Source organism: Syngnathus floridae, chromosome 19 (genome assembly GCF_059516105.1).
Source record: "Syngnathus floridae isolate MCC-2025c chromosome 19, RoL_Sflo_1.0, whole genome shotgun sequence".
NCBI lineage: Eukaryota > Metazoa > Chordata > Actinopteri > Syngnathiformes > Syngnathidae > Syngnathus > Syngnathus floridae.
Window position 1 is genome coordinate 5,852,412 of NC_142431.1, and position 12,659 is coordinate 5,865,070.

The 12,659-nt window shown below is 41.9% G+C and overlaps 3 protein-coding genes and 1 non-coding gene across 6 annotated transcripts; 1 reads left to right on the forward strand and 3 right to left on the reverse strand.

The window, feature by feature from the left end:
- Positions 1 to 3,118: 3,118 nt before the first annotated feature.
- Positions 3,119 to 8,041, reverse strand: cpsf2 (cleavage and polyadenylation specific factor 2). Of its 2 annotated transcripts, XR_015854435.1 has the most exons (16): positions 7,762 to 8,041; positions 7,411 to 7,584; positions 7,183 to 7,342; positions 6,998 to 7,103; positions 6,750 to 6,879; positions 6,528 to 6,643; positions 6,165 to 6,352; positions 5,800 to 6,090; positions 5,606 to 5,706; positions 5,295 to 5,498; positions 5,073 to 5,225; positions 4,764 to 4,986; positions 4,146 to 4,460; positions 3,891 to 4,025; positions 3,306 to 3,449; positions 3,119 to 3,229 (listed from the first exon to the last, which is right to left on the reverse strand). XR_015854435.1 is itself a non-coding variant. In XM_088362305.1 (15 exons), the coding sequence occupies exons 2-15, from the start codon at positions 7,557 to 7,559 to the stop codon at positions 3,357 to 3,359; spliced, it is 2,364 nt and encodes a 787-aa protein (XP_088218431.1). In that variant the 5' UTR covers positions 7,560 to 7,584; positions 7,762 to 8,041; the 3' UTR covers positions 3,119 to 3,356. The 2 variants fall into 2 exon arrangements, 1 of the variants encoding a protein (XP_088218431.1); XM_088362305.1 differs by having other exon boundaries at positions 3,119 to 3,449.
- A 119-nt stretch (positions 8,042 to 8,160) lies between these two features.
- Positions 8,161 to 9,131, forward strand: ndufb1 (NADH:ubiquinone oxidoreductase subunit B1). The gene is made up of 3 exons (XM_088362309.1): positions 8,161 to 8,306; positions 8,718 to 8,862; positions 8,950 to 9,131. Exons 2-3 carry the CDS (start codon positions 8,723 to 8,725, stop codon positions 8,984 to 8,986), a joined length of 177 nt encoding a protein of 58 aa, XP_088218435.1. The 5' UTR covers positions 8,161 to 8,306; positions 8,718 to 8,722; the 3' UTR covers positions 8,987 to 9,131.
- On the reverse strand, positions 9,127 to 12,090 carry riox1 (ribosomal oxygenase 1). Of its 2 annotated transcripts, XM_088362307.1 has the most exons (15): positions 11,960 to 12,090; positions 11,602 to 11,721; positions 11,349 to 11,485; positions 11,188 to 11,287; positions 11,007 to 11,120; positions 10,835 to 10,941; positions 10,663 to 10,770; positions 10,563 to 10,597; positions 10,306 to 10,484; positions 10,139 to 10,243; positions 9,924 to 10,065; positions 9,731 to 9,851; positions 9,570 to 9,669; positions 9,411 to 9,497; positions 9,127 to 9,319 (listed from the first exon to the last, which is right to left on the reverse strand). In XM_088362307.1, exons 1-15 carry the CDS (start codon positions 12,044 to 12,046, stop codon positions 9,260 to 9,262), a joined length of 1,602 nt encoding a protein of 533 aa, XP_088218433.1. In that variant the 5' UTR covers positions 12,047 to 12,090; the 3' UTR covers positions 9,127 to 9,259. The 2 variants fall into 2 exon arrangements, with proteins under 2 accessions (XP_088218433.1, XP_088218432.1); XM_088362306.1 differs by having other exon boundaries at positions 9,411 to 9,669.
- Positions 12,091 to 12,450: 360 nt separating this feature from the next.
- Positions 12,451 to 12,523, reverse strand: trnak-cuu (transfer RNA lysine (anticodon CUU)). The gene has a single exon. It is a non-coding gene; the product is annotated as a tRNA-Lys (tRNA).
- Positions 12,524 to 12,659: the final 136 nt, after the last annotated feature.

Sequence of the window (12,659 nt, forward strand, 5' to 3'; positions counted from 1 at the left end):
TAGCTTCTATCGGAGGGCCATTATGACTGTCAACCCAAATAAATGTATGAGGACCTCATATTATATACAGTAAAAGCTACAAAACAAACTGACAAGTTTTCAAATCAGACGAGTAAAAACTGGCCAAATATTAAAAAATAGATATTAAAAGTGAAGACAATTTGCAATTCTAGTAATGACACACAAATTTGATGCACAATTTGTCTTCGCGGGCCACATAAAATGACGTGGCGGGCCGTATCTGGCCCCCGGGCCTTGAGTTTGACACCTGTGCTCTAAAAGCAATAAAAGTAGCCAGTATATACGACATGAACACATGATGTCCTTCAGAGTGTCTTTGCCCAGTGTTTACATTATGCAAGGGGACAAAAAGGACAGCTGGAATATAGTATGTCCTTTAACTGTGTTGCATGATAGCCATATTATGCTGGGCTATTCCATATCTAAGCTGATTCTGCTCACCCGATATGGATAGCTGACCAAATGACACATGGTTATAAAAAAAAACAAACAAACAAACATGTATAACACTTTGTGGTGTTGGCATCAAATTCAATGCTTTACTAATGAATCGAGTAGACAGATGGAGGCACGACTTTTTTTTTTTTTTTTCCCCCTCACACAACCTGTCTACTTTTTTATCATACCTCTCCGGCCAACGGTTTGGTGCTGAACGAGCTTGGCATTCTCCGGAAAAACTGAGAATCTTGCTCCTTGGAAAGAGTTAACGGCAGAAGCAAAAAAAATGAAGAGACTGGCAAATCCTCACAATGAACGCTCACGTGATCAGAATGATGATGAGAGCAGCAGGGACGTATCGTTTCATTAATTCTAGGTAGGTGGCATCAGACGGGAGTATTAACACGTGAAACAAAAGACAAGCTAGGCAAAGTTATTAAAGGGAACACTGTAAAACCAATGAGCCGACAGAATTCCCATTTGAAAGGCTTGTCCATGCATGTTAGTAATGTCATGTTATTACTCATAAGCAGGTCTTGAATGGGCCTTTTTTTTTTTTCTCTAAAAGGCATGGATGACCTTTTTAAAGAGCCTCATGAATTCTTTCATTGACTGCATGTTTGTTTGTCCTGATTGTGTTGCTCGTGGCAGTCAGGAGTCTCTTACAGTGTACCTAATGAAGTGTCCTACAAATGTGATTTAGGTTCTGCAGACTAGCAAGCGCTGACTAGCCGGTATGGATTAAAGCTCTTCTGTTTGGGCTCCTGTCATTCTCACACGGACATCATTCAGCGGCAGTGATTCAGCCCTCCAACACGGCCTTGTGTCATGCAACAGTGGTCTGCGGGCGTAAACACACACACACACACAAGCTAATCCTCGTTGTGCTTTCTGGCTTTGAATTAATCATCGTCGGGGTCTACTTGAATCTCTCAAGGTTGCGTCAGCTGTGTCACATCGCGTACAATCGGCTCCGTGTGATGTGCCGAGCGCTAAAAGGCGCCGGACAGGTTTTTCTCCTGCTGACCTGAAGCTTAATTCTTGTTTGACCAGCAGTTAGCTTGGTGGATTATATTGTCGTGGATGTAGTTAAATGTCAAATAAGTCCCAAGACTAAATTGTTTTGACTCGAGTCCCGAATTTCTGACGTCACCCAAAATGCATCCTCATTGCCTCGAGTTGTGGAACAAGGAGCTGCTCAGGTTTGTTTGGCTCCAAGAGGGAGAAGAATGTGAGTAAAATAGTTTCACATGATCCGGCCCAAAGGGAGAAAAAAAAAGTCAGCCACTCACTTGTATAATAGGATCACCTTCAGTCATGGCTCCAAAAATGCAACCTTCATCCCGTTTATCTAGTTTAAAGTATGGAAGTGGATCCCCAAAGGTGCATTAACAAAGTATTCCGCGTTAGGTTATGCACAGTGAGGTAGTTTCTAAAAACATTTATGATTGGATATGAAGATTCATAATAGTCTAAAAGTATGAATGGGAACGGTTAAATAAATCTTTGCATGTTGATGTTTGAGATCAAAACGATTACTTTGTGCAGCTAAACTGGATAATTTTTTTAAGGTGGGGGGATTAAGGTACTGAAGCATAAAAGACGAATAATCAAACATGAGAACTTTCCACACGATTAGCTTTTGGGCTGATTTACAAGATGGCTCTTCTATTATTAAAGCAGGATTTTTTTGTGTGTTATTTTATGTTTGAATGTTTTGTGACTTGATAAAAGGCATCCACTTTCACATGATTATGTCAGCGGCATAAAGTGGTCTGCTTAGTGAGGAGAAAAGGGATTATATTCCATTCCATCCATCCTCCACACAAAAGGAATTTCTAGTCACGATGTCGATACTCCGATAAGATGTCGACCTTTTTTAGTTGAATTTCAAATATTTGAGGCAAGGGAGAGCCAGCATAGCGGCGACAGTATAGATTTGCGATTAGCTCTGACAGGTTGTGTAGTTCAGAAGCGGCCTCTAGGGGGCAGAGTGAGCCCCAGGGGGGACCTTTGCGGCCTGCTCCCTGGTTTAGCTGCTCGTTACATTAAAACAGGGGACTTCTGTGACAGAGTCAGCATTATGAAAGCTAAGAGGATTAACTGATGGACATTTCTGGCGTGGCTGGTCAATTATCGAAATGAAAATCAGCATTGGCAAAAGGGCTAGCATGCTCTGGGACAATGACGAGATGCTTTTTTTTTCCTGCCTCCTTCTTTCCGGCCTGTGTTGCTCAGCTCTTCACAGCGGCAAGGAGGAATAAATAATTAAAAGGCGTAATTGGTGCGTTTCTGCATGAGGTTTTTGTATGCGTGTGTGTGTGAGCCACGGATTAAAACAGAGCATTTAAATTTTAATGTGTCTAAAGTGCAAAACTGTATGTTATGCAACTGTGTAAAAAAATAAAAAATAAATACACACACTTGCACGACAGCCAGTCATCCGTGCTGGGGTCTAACTCCTCCAACCATGTGCATGATCACACACACACACACACACACACACACTCCCTCCCTCCCTACTCACTTTCGTTGTCCTGTTTGAGTGTCTCCCTCATCGTCACAACAGAAACACGCACGTGCAAGGCTAGTGAGAACCAGCGCCGATGATGTTTTGTGATGAAATAAATAATTTGTATATCTAACAAAAATACAGGAATTCAGATTAGGAAAATTATTGTATTTTTCATGAACTGGAGAGGTATCTCATACACACATACAGATGGCAGTCTTAGTATAAAAGAAAAAAACAGTAGCCTCCCAAGGTCACCTGGAAGTAGAGAATTATAAAAAAAAAAAAAAGTGAAACTGTACAATAGATGTAGTGGGGACACAACTGGATTTACCCGGTTGTCTCCTCTGGGTCAAGTCCTCCTAAGCGAGGGTCTCTGCTGTCGCTATACGACAGCATACTGCTGATACAGCAGCTCTCGGATCTTATAGTAGTCGTCGCACAGGCAGCCTTCCAGGCCGATGCGGCCCGCCTCCGTCTGGACGGGGAAGACAAAAAACCTCAATTTCACCTTTTACACATAAACTAAAGAACTGTTCACAAGGTTTGACATCAAAGCGTCAGACGCTTCGCGCCGTCTGCGCTTTCATTGCGCTGATGCCGACTGCTCCGAGTGTCTCTTTGAGTTCATGTTCTGCCTTGCATCTATTTTAAGTTCTTGTCAATTATACATTTTCATGTTGATGTCCTGGTTTGCTCCTGCTTTTCCTTCTATTTGACTTGTTAAGTTTCAGTCGTGGGGGTTGTTTGTTTTTTTTCTTTTCCTGAGGCACGATGCATCATAAGCCTCTGGGTTTTCTGCCCTACTTTGGCTGTGATATTTATCTTATGCTTCAAACAAACACTCCTTTTTTTTTTTTTTTTTTTTAACTATAAGTTCTGGACACTATAAAACGGTGAGGAAAAAAAAAATACTCACTCTGCGAACAGCCACCAAGTTGTTGCAGACCAGCACTCCTCCCACAAACTCAGCCTGGATGCCTTCCCTGAGGAGGACCTGTTTGAAGTCGGACAGGCGGGGCTCGTTGATGAACACCGACTGATGTCCGGGCGCCTGGATGAAACACAGAGCCGTTGTAGTGAGGTTGGACGCTAATGATAATGTTCTGTTTTGACCGACTGAAAATTGAACTGAAATTGAGAATTGTGACACCCAAAAAAACTGTTCTCTCACCTCATGTGAAGGCAGCGGCTCCAGTGTGGGAATGACATCACTCTCCTCAGACGGCTCCTTCTCGTCTTCCCCAAATAGGTTCTTCATCGCTCGCTGAGCCGCCACCATTGCAGCGCTGTGATCAATACCGAGGTCGGGGACGGTATCCATGGGTAGCTCACCGTCCTCAGGCTCCTCCTTGGAGCCTTCCTCAAGCATCACGCCTGTGTCTACTTTGACCACGCGCATGTCCAGCACGCCGTCAATCCACGCCAACTCGGTGTCTTTGGCCTTGCAGAACTGCAGGGAGCTCACCAGGAAGTCTTTCAACCGCACCTGCACCGCAAAATCAACACTTAATTCATATTTGGGTGTATATTTTTGGTGATGGATAATAGAGGCACTGTTTATCTGGGAAAAAAAAAACTACAATTTCGCAATTTAATTACTGGCGCCCTCTGCTGGTTGTTTGTAGTAACTCCATTATGTCCCAAATACATTAATGTGTTGTTTTTATTACGCAACATAACCAGTGAGAGATCTAAGTAATTACAGGTGACTGTTAATATTCTTAAAGAGCAAGATTCGATAAATAGCTGGAGAACACGATGACGTGCGTTTGCTTGCAAACAAACTGACCTGGTAGATGTGCGTCTCACTAGTGGCGTCCACGGTCTCCTGAAGTTTGGGTGTGTACACTTTGAGATCTTTGCTGAAAGCCTTGCAGGACTCAGCCAAGTCCAGACTAGCCTCCGGAGGTCCGTGGATAATCACCAGCTGCCTGGGCTTCATCTGGTTGATGATCTTCTTGATAGAATCGCCGTCGGAGCGACCTTCGTAGTCGATGTACGTTATTCTGGCTCTGCAAGGAGGCGGCGGCAGAATAATTTGTCTAAGTTCTGTTTCGTGGGAGTTTGACCTTTAGAGCGCCAGTTGGTGATCACTGACCTGATTTCAAGGTTCTCAATACTAGAAACACATTTGGTGGGAACAACAGAGAGGTCCTGGTCCATCGGCTCATCGCCGTTGGTCAAGCCCGATTCTAGTTTGCTTTTCTCCTCCTCCGCAGCTTGCAGCTCAGGAACCAGAAAATCTTCAATTCTGCAACCCAAAAATGATTATTTACACACAATAGTTGGACCCGCTTTTCCAATCTCTTCAACGGGATACCTGATGATCTCCCCGTACTCGTCCCATTTGATCCTCTCCTCGTGCGTTGGGAACATCGGGTAGGACTTCTTGGCTTGCTTGAAGAAGCTGCCTTTACGGTTTCCCTCGCCCTTCATCATCAAGTCGTGGTGTTTGGTTTTGACCGCCGCTGGCTGATCCAGGTCGTCGTCCATATCGCTCTCGTCGCTGGAGTCTACATCCACCCTGCGTGAGTGCCGACGTATAATTTTAACTAATCACCTTTTTACATCGGTTGGTTGTTAATTAAATTGTTTTTCCCAAATAAAAGTCTCACTTTACTATCAACTTACTCTTTTGCTTGTTCCAGTTTCTTTGCCGCTTCTTTTTTAATTTTGTCATTTTCAAGGTATTCGTCAAGCTCCTTGCCTTCGAGCTTCACTCTTTTTCTCACCTGTCAGGGCAAACAACGGAACAAGACATTTGAATGTTTTTCAACTTCTATCACACTTTGAAAGGACAAAAATTGTCGTATGTTCCTTCCTACCTCCAGATCCAGCATCTTCTCTTCCGGGTGATCAATGAGGTAGCGGGCCAGTGTTCCAGGTGTGGTGCGATAAGTCAGGATGACCGAGTGTTTGCTGTCTTGACACCACTTGATAAAAAGTTCTCGAGAAAAGCCCGACTCTAAATCCGGCTGGCTGCACAGCACTACTTTAGGGTTGGGAACCCGAGCCAGGTCGGCCAGACTGTGGCAGAGGGTCAAATGTCGAAACTGGAAGGGGTTATTCCTCTTGTCCTCGAAACACCTCATGAGCTTGTCGCTCATCCACTCCACCTACGGTGAAATTGTGCGTAAACTGGTGTTGTCGCATTTCAACTCATACAGAAGAGTGAAGGCGAGATGGATACCTGGGACTTGGAGAACTCCACGACATTGTAGCTGACATTGTTAAGTAGGGCGAGCGGGTAAGCTCCAAGCCCGGCATCTTTTGTCCTCCAAATCTGGTCCAGGAGCTGAGCCAACTCCAACACCCGCCCAGCTGTATCCACTGCGATAAGCACGTTACCATCCCCACGGAGTGTCTCCATTATGTTAGCTTTGCAGGGAGGTGATAAAAAGGACAAGGACAAAAAAAAAAAAAAACACATTCAACATCTTGGTTAGAATTCTACCATTTTTCCCAGTATATCACATATTAACCCGTATTTGCATTCAAATTTAGAACAGCATAAGATTTTCCAAATTCCAGACTGGCAGACACGATTACTCACTTAGTAGCTGTTCATCTCTTTGCTTGCGCCGCGGTTGTACATATGCTGCATTGAAGGAGTCCGTGATCAGCAAGGAAGGTCGGCTGATGCTCTCCATAGTGCAGCCGTTCAGGTGGCTGGAATAGAAAAACAAATAAATTTGTGACAGTCAGAGAAAAACAAATCAACTACTGCCTAGGGCACATATAGATATGTATTTATACACTAATAATATTTACTTACATTTCTCTTTTGTGGTTGAAGTCCACAGCATAAACAACCTCCTCCTCCCCATCCTTGACAATCTTCCAAATGGTCCCACCAATCATGTGACCGGCAGGAAGTGGTGTAATGGAAAGTCCGTGTCCTTTTCCTATCAGAAAGGATAAAATATGAATTATATTATAGACAGTCGATATAAAGTTTACATAACAAAACCACCAGAGCAAAAAAAAAAATCAGGAAAAAAAAAAAAACAGATTTGAACTCACCTTTCAGATTGACAATCTGTGAATATTTCAACTGCTGAATTTTATCAAAAGCACTGTCCACATCATCAAGGGTGAACAGAGTAAAATCTTCACTGTTGTTTCTGGACTAAAGAGGGAAAACAGATGAGTGATGAATTAATAGTTAGCAAAACTTAGCTCTTAATGCACCACTGATTCCTTCTCACCTGATAAAGATCATACATGAACATTTGACCCATTTTATAGACGGGTATCGTTGCATAAATGGTACAATTTAGTCCTAATTTGCCCACAGCGTATGGCAACGCTCCAAGGTGTATCGGATCAGGATGGGAGAGAAGCACGGCGTCAACTTGATGCACATGCCTGCAAGAACAATTAGAAGCTATTTTCTCTGTAATCTCCTTCAAACAGAAGACAAATAGCCCAATTACCGCTTTATGGCATCGATGATATCCATTGAGAAGTTCTCATCCCAGCCACAGTCTAACAGGAAGCGAAATTCATCCACCTGGAGAAGGTAGCAGAGGGCAGATTCCTCCTGAACTCCTGACAAAGCTGTCAGCTTGATAATGGACGTCATCGTGGCTCATTCACTTGTCTTCACGCTGCAAGAAAATGAATAGATCTCAAAAACAGAATTACGAGCTACACTTGCCTAGTCTGTCTGGAAAGACGTAAAAGAAAGACATCATAATTTAAAACTGTTATAATTCATGCTTTACTTGGAATTGTGTAACTTTATCCACTATTCTGTTCGCAATATTTGAAGAAAACATACTCACACAATAGCGGGCCACGCTTCAATACAAGGAACAAACTACCCGGTAAGCCTCCTAGCTAGCTACATTTACACTTCTGCATTCGCTAACTAAAATAGCCCTGCAAATCTGAAACATACCATTTACTGAAATAACATACAAATATACAATAAGGTTGATATAGAAAACAAATAGTAACGGTATTCTTAATTAAATTCAATTTTAGGACATTTTTGGTAGCATCATAGCATCCCCGCGAGCAGCCATGTTTGCCGCTGCATCATGTGTCAAAGTGCATCAGAGCCTTCCAACTGGGTGTCGAACACTGACTAATATTATAACCAATAACTAATTGCTTTCGTTTCCATAAAAATATTTGAAGTACATTTTATAGAATAAAATCATAAACTGAATGTATAGAGTCCATAAAGACTCATTTAATGTATTATTTGGAGGCCCTTAACTTGCTTCCACAAACCCACTTTTGTCGGCACAGATGGTTCAGTCCAATGTCCTCTGTCTGGTGAGTGTATAGCAGAGAGCCGTACGGAGCTTTCTGTAAACAAAAGGTAACTTTTTGTAAAATAAAACTTTGCTCAACGACTATTTACGTCCTTAAATGTTTGTTGGCATAACTGTGTTGTATCTATTGCTATACTCTGAGTAATTATTAAACAAGTATTCCGCATAGCGCTAATAGCTAGGCTAGGCGTTTTGCTAGTGTGTGGAGCTGTCAGTAAAGTTGTAGAGTGTAAACCAAACATTTTTAACAAGTGTGTCCCTGCAGGGTCTACCTAACAATCTAATTTGTGATCAAATGTTTCATATGCCTTTTTGTGCATAAAACAGAACCCCCATCACTCCAAATGGTGTAGTTTCATATTTAATGTTATTCTTTATCCTTCATATGTATGGAGAGGGGTATGTCAAAGATTTTAAATAATTTTCTTTTAATTGATCTCACTACTATTTATTTACAGCAAGCATGGTCAACATTGCAGCTTTCGCCCGTGAGCACTGGATGAACTTGCTGGTGCCCATGGGTTTTGTGATTGGATGGTACCTTGACAAGCAACAGGACCAGAAGCTGACCGCCTTCAGGAACAAAAGTATTTTATACAGCAGGTTGGAGAATCTTGTTGCATTTTACAATATAGTCTGAGGTTAACTCTCAAAGCAAATGTGTTGATATTTGTATTTGCTTCTCTGCAGGGAGCTGAAACCTGGTGAGGAGGTGACTTGGAAGTAGATTTTATAACCCCAGTGTTTGTCCACTATTTCTGCGGTGTAAATGGCTTAGGGTTGGCGCTCAAATATTTAAAAAAAAAAAAAAAAGACTCATGTCTTTATTTCTCAGTTGTATCAACCAACAATAAATGTACGTTCCCATCAAACTCTGTTGTCTTTATTAAAAAAACCTTTCTCAGTCATTATCATATTTACTTGGAACGCATTTGGAGATTCATATTTGGTGGTTGATTATTTCTACCCCAAATAATGTCATGTGAAGAAATTGATGGCACTATGGAAGTGATTCCTTCCGGATGACTCCATTCTTAAAAAGTAGCTCAGCCAAAGAGATCTGAGGAAAAGAAGCACGTGTAACATGAGCCAACATCCATTCGCTGAACAAAAAAAAAAATCTGGATTATAATCACAACAAAAACACAAACCTTCTCTTGCATTGAATCGCACGGGAAACTTCCTACACTCACAAATTGAGGATAGGAGTGGATCAGAAACTCAACTGCATCCGTGTACTGGAGGAAGGAAAATATTTTAGAAAATATTTGGAAGAAAAAAAGTAAATGTAAGAAAACTCCAATTTTTACCTCAGGTTTTATTTCAAAGCTTTTCGGCTCCTCTTTGTGATAAACTCTAGAGTTGTCGGTGGTGTAGTAAAGATGGACGGCGTCGCCATCGCTGCAGAGCCTTAGGAAATAAGAAATGTGAATACTGCGAGCTAAAAATCTGAAAACGTAAAACAAATTACCTAGCACAGCCTGCTCTGAGGAGTCCGACTCGAGTTTGGCTAGTGATGTAAGCACCTACGTCCTTTACGCTTCCATCCTCCCACCGAGCAGGTGCTTTGTGCACACTTCTGGCTGCTTCCTCTACGGGAGGTGGGGGGTTAATTTAAGAGAATTAAAAAGATGCATTTTAACTGTGAACTAAAATGGCCTCACCTGCAGTGAGCTTTGGAGGCAAGCAATCATGAAGAAACTCTCTGGCTTTAAGATCCACAGCTGCGTCGACTGCGGAAAAATTCCTAAGCTTGTTCATTAAGTTATCGATTTTGGAGAAGAATACTGCCCTGCGTGGATCATCCTGTAAGATGGAAAACTAAGGTGAGCAAAAATGAAAAAATGAATTGTTGACGTCAGATGAAGAGAGAGCAGACCTTGTCGGAGTTTTGAACGCCCATGTAGGAGAGGTAGTCCAGAGGTAAGCCCTGTCTGAACTCCACATCCTCCTCCATTGCAATTTCAAGAGCAGTGGGAACCATCTGGAAAGAGAGCGGGAAAATGTAAAAAAATGGAGTTTGTGGAATAGGAATGAGTCCATTACCTTCTGCAGCAAATCTCCCCAGCTGTTCTTCTGGTAGGAGGAGACGGTAATATGAAGCGAGTGTGCATCCGAGAGGCAGTTGCCCTGGTGGATGAACCCTCGTGGAAAATAAAGTAGATCTCCTGCCTCCAGCACCACCTCCAGAATAGGCTTCCCAATTTCTGCCTGCGTAAAATTGGCTGGAAATGCAAAATAATAGAGTGATGGAAATACAACCAAAAGTATCTAAAGTCAAATTTTTTTATTGTTGTACTTACGACTTGAAAGCACAGGCAGGACTTCGTCGTCTGACCTTAAGGAAAGTAAATACTCTTTATAACCACAGCACATTTTATGTGTATGTTTTTTTTTTCTCACCTTGGGTTGTAGACTCTCCAGTGCTTCTTTCCCTCCAACTGAATGACAAAAGCCTCAATGTCATCGTAATGTGGGGCGAATCCTTGTGTTCCGGGTGGTGTAAGGTAACTGAGGTGATAAAACATTAGGATTAAAATCTTCTATTGTTCCGTGTGTAGACGTGCTTACGTACACATTGGCGCCTGCCATGCTGCCAAAATGCTCCTGCAGGATGGACAGGACATTCCATACAGTTGAGGAGAACGCCTGTGGATTCAGCATCCGGAGGGAGCAGCCACTCTGGAGAAGTTTTTTTTTTTTTAGTACTTGACATTAAGATGGAATATTTTTGAATAATTGTGTACCTCATAGAAATCCCAAACTGTGTATGGTAAAGCTCTACCAGGAGGGTTGTGCGTTTCTCTCTTGCCATCCGTGTAGCTTGTGACATCTAAATTCACGCCATACTGAACATCCTCCTTTATTTGAAATAAAAAGGATTCAAGAATTCCGTCAACAGCATATGGGGGTGTTTGGAATTCTTACCTGTCGAAGAATGCGATCAAACTCTTCTGTGGAGAATAATCCCTTGTAGTAATTTGGATTTTTACGCTGAACAAGAACAGGTTTCTTCTCCCATGTTTCCCTTGGAGGTGAAAACAAGTACAGTAAAGTATGATGAAGATGATCATGTATCAACAAATTACCTGAAGAAGGCCTTGCTGGGAATTGGGTTGATCAGCCACTGGAAAAGCTTGCTGGCCCGTTCCTTGCTGTTGTTCATTTGTGCCAACTCAGCGAGTAACACATTTAGGGCCTCCTCACCAGCGTTGACACACTTTGGCTGGGTTTGAAACACAACAATTCTTCAAATTTTAACCACATTGTACATGGTGCATAACAGATCCTCAAACAGATTGGATCAAAGTAGATTTGAGTCGTTTAACAAGGCAAACTTACTTCGGACAGTCTCGGTATGGCAACCTCCGCTGCATGATTCTTGGCTTTCATTTTCTTCTTTTTCCCTTGACTTGCGGTAATAACATTGTCATTCACTCTTTTCTTTTTCTTAGCTGCCACCTAGATAATGAAACAAGATTAAAAACAAAGGCAGTCATGCACCATACATACATGCAGGAGTATGTTAAAAAAATCGATTATTTCTGGGACTAAGTAGTCAACAAACAAACAATCACTGCAATCACTCTCCAGAAAATAAAGAATAATACATGTTTTCCTGGGCACACATACGTTTCCAACCTCACATTGTTAGAAAAGTGGCAAAACCACCTTTTTTTTTTTTTTTCATCACTTTTACCTGCAATGAACGCTTCGTACCAGCAGACGAAAGTCCAGCTGGTAGCGTTTGATACATGGAGAAAGCTGACATTTGTTTTCTTTCCATTTTCCCAACACGCGTGTGGATTTCGTCATCAAACAGCGACTGGCTTCGTGTTTTCTTCGGTTTATATTTTGTAAATTTGCATTATGAGAAACTCCCTAGCGCCCCTATTGGCATGACAGAAATAGTTCAAATACCATCCATCTACTTATCCATAAGCGAACCGCTTTATACTCACAAATTCCTTCACCTCGTTCACAATTGAGAAGTGATAATCTTTATAGTCATTTCACTGTGGACGATTGTAATTGACATAGCGTTACAGTGAGCGGTTACCATGACAATAGCATGTCATGTGGCATTTTAGTGGTTCTCAAAATATCTGGTTTCGTTCATCCAATTGGACTTACAAAATAACACGTAATGTGATAATGCCTGTCAAAGAAGGGAAAAAGAAAAGTTGAAGCCGCCCAACGTGGGGCTCGAACCCACGACCCTGAGATTAAGAGTCTCATGCTCTACCGACTGAGCTAGCCGGGCGGATGACGATGGACGGACAGCTATTATACAAGTACTAAGTACTTAATACTCTGTCCTAGTAAAAATATTTAAATTTTAAATATTTATGATTTTTTTCAGTCGATAACCACATATTTTCTTCTTAAGAATATTCAAT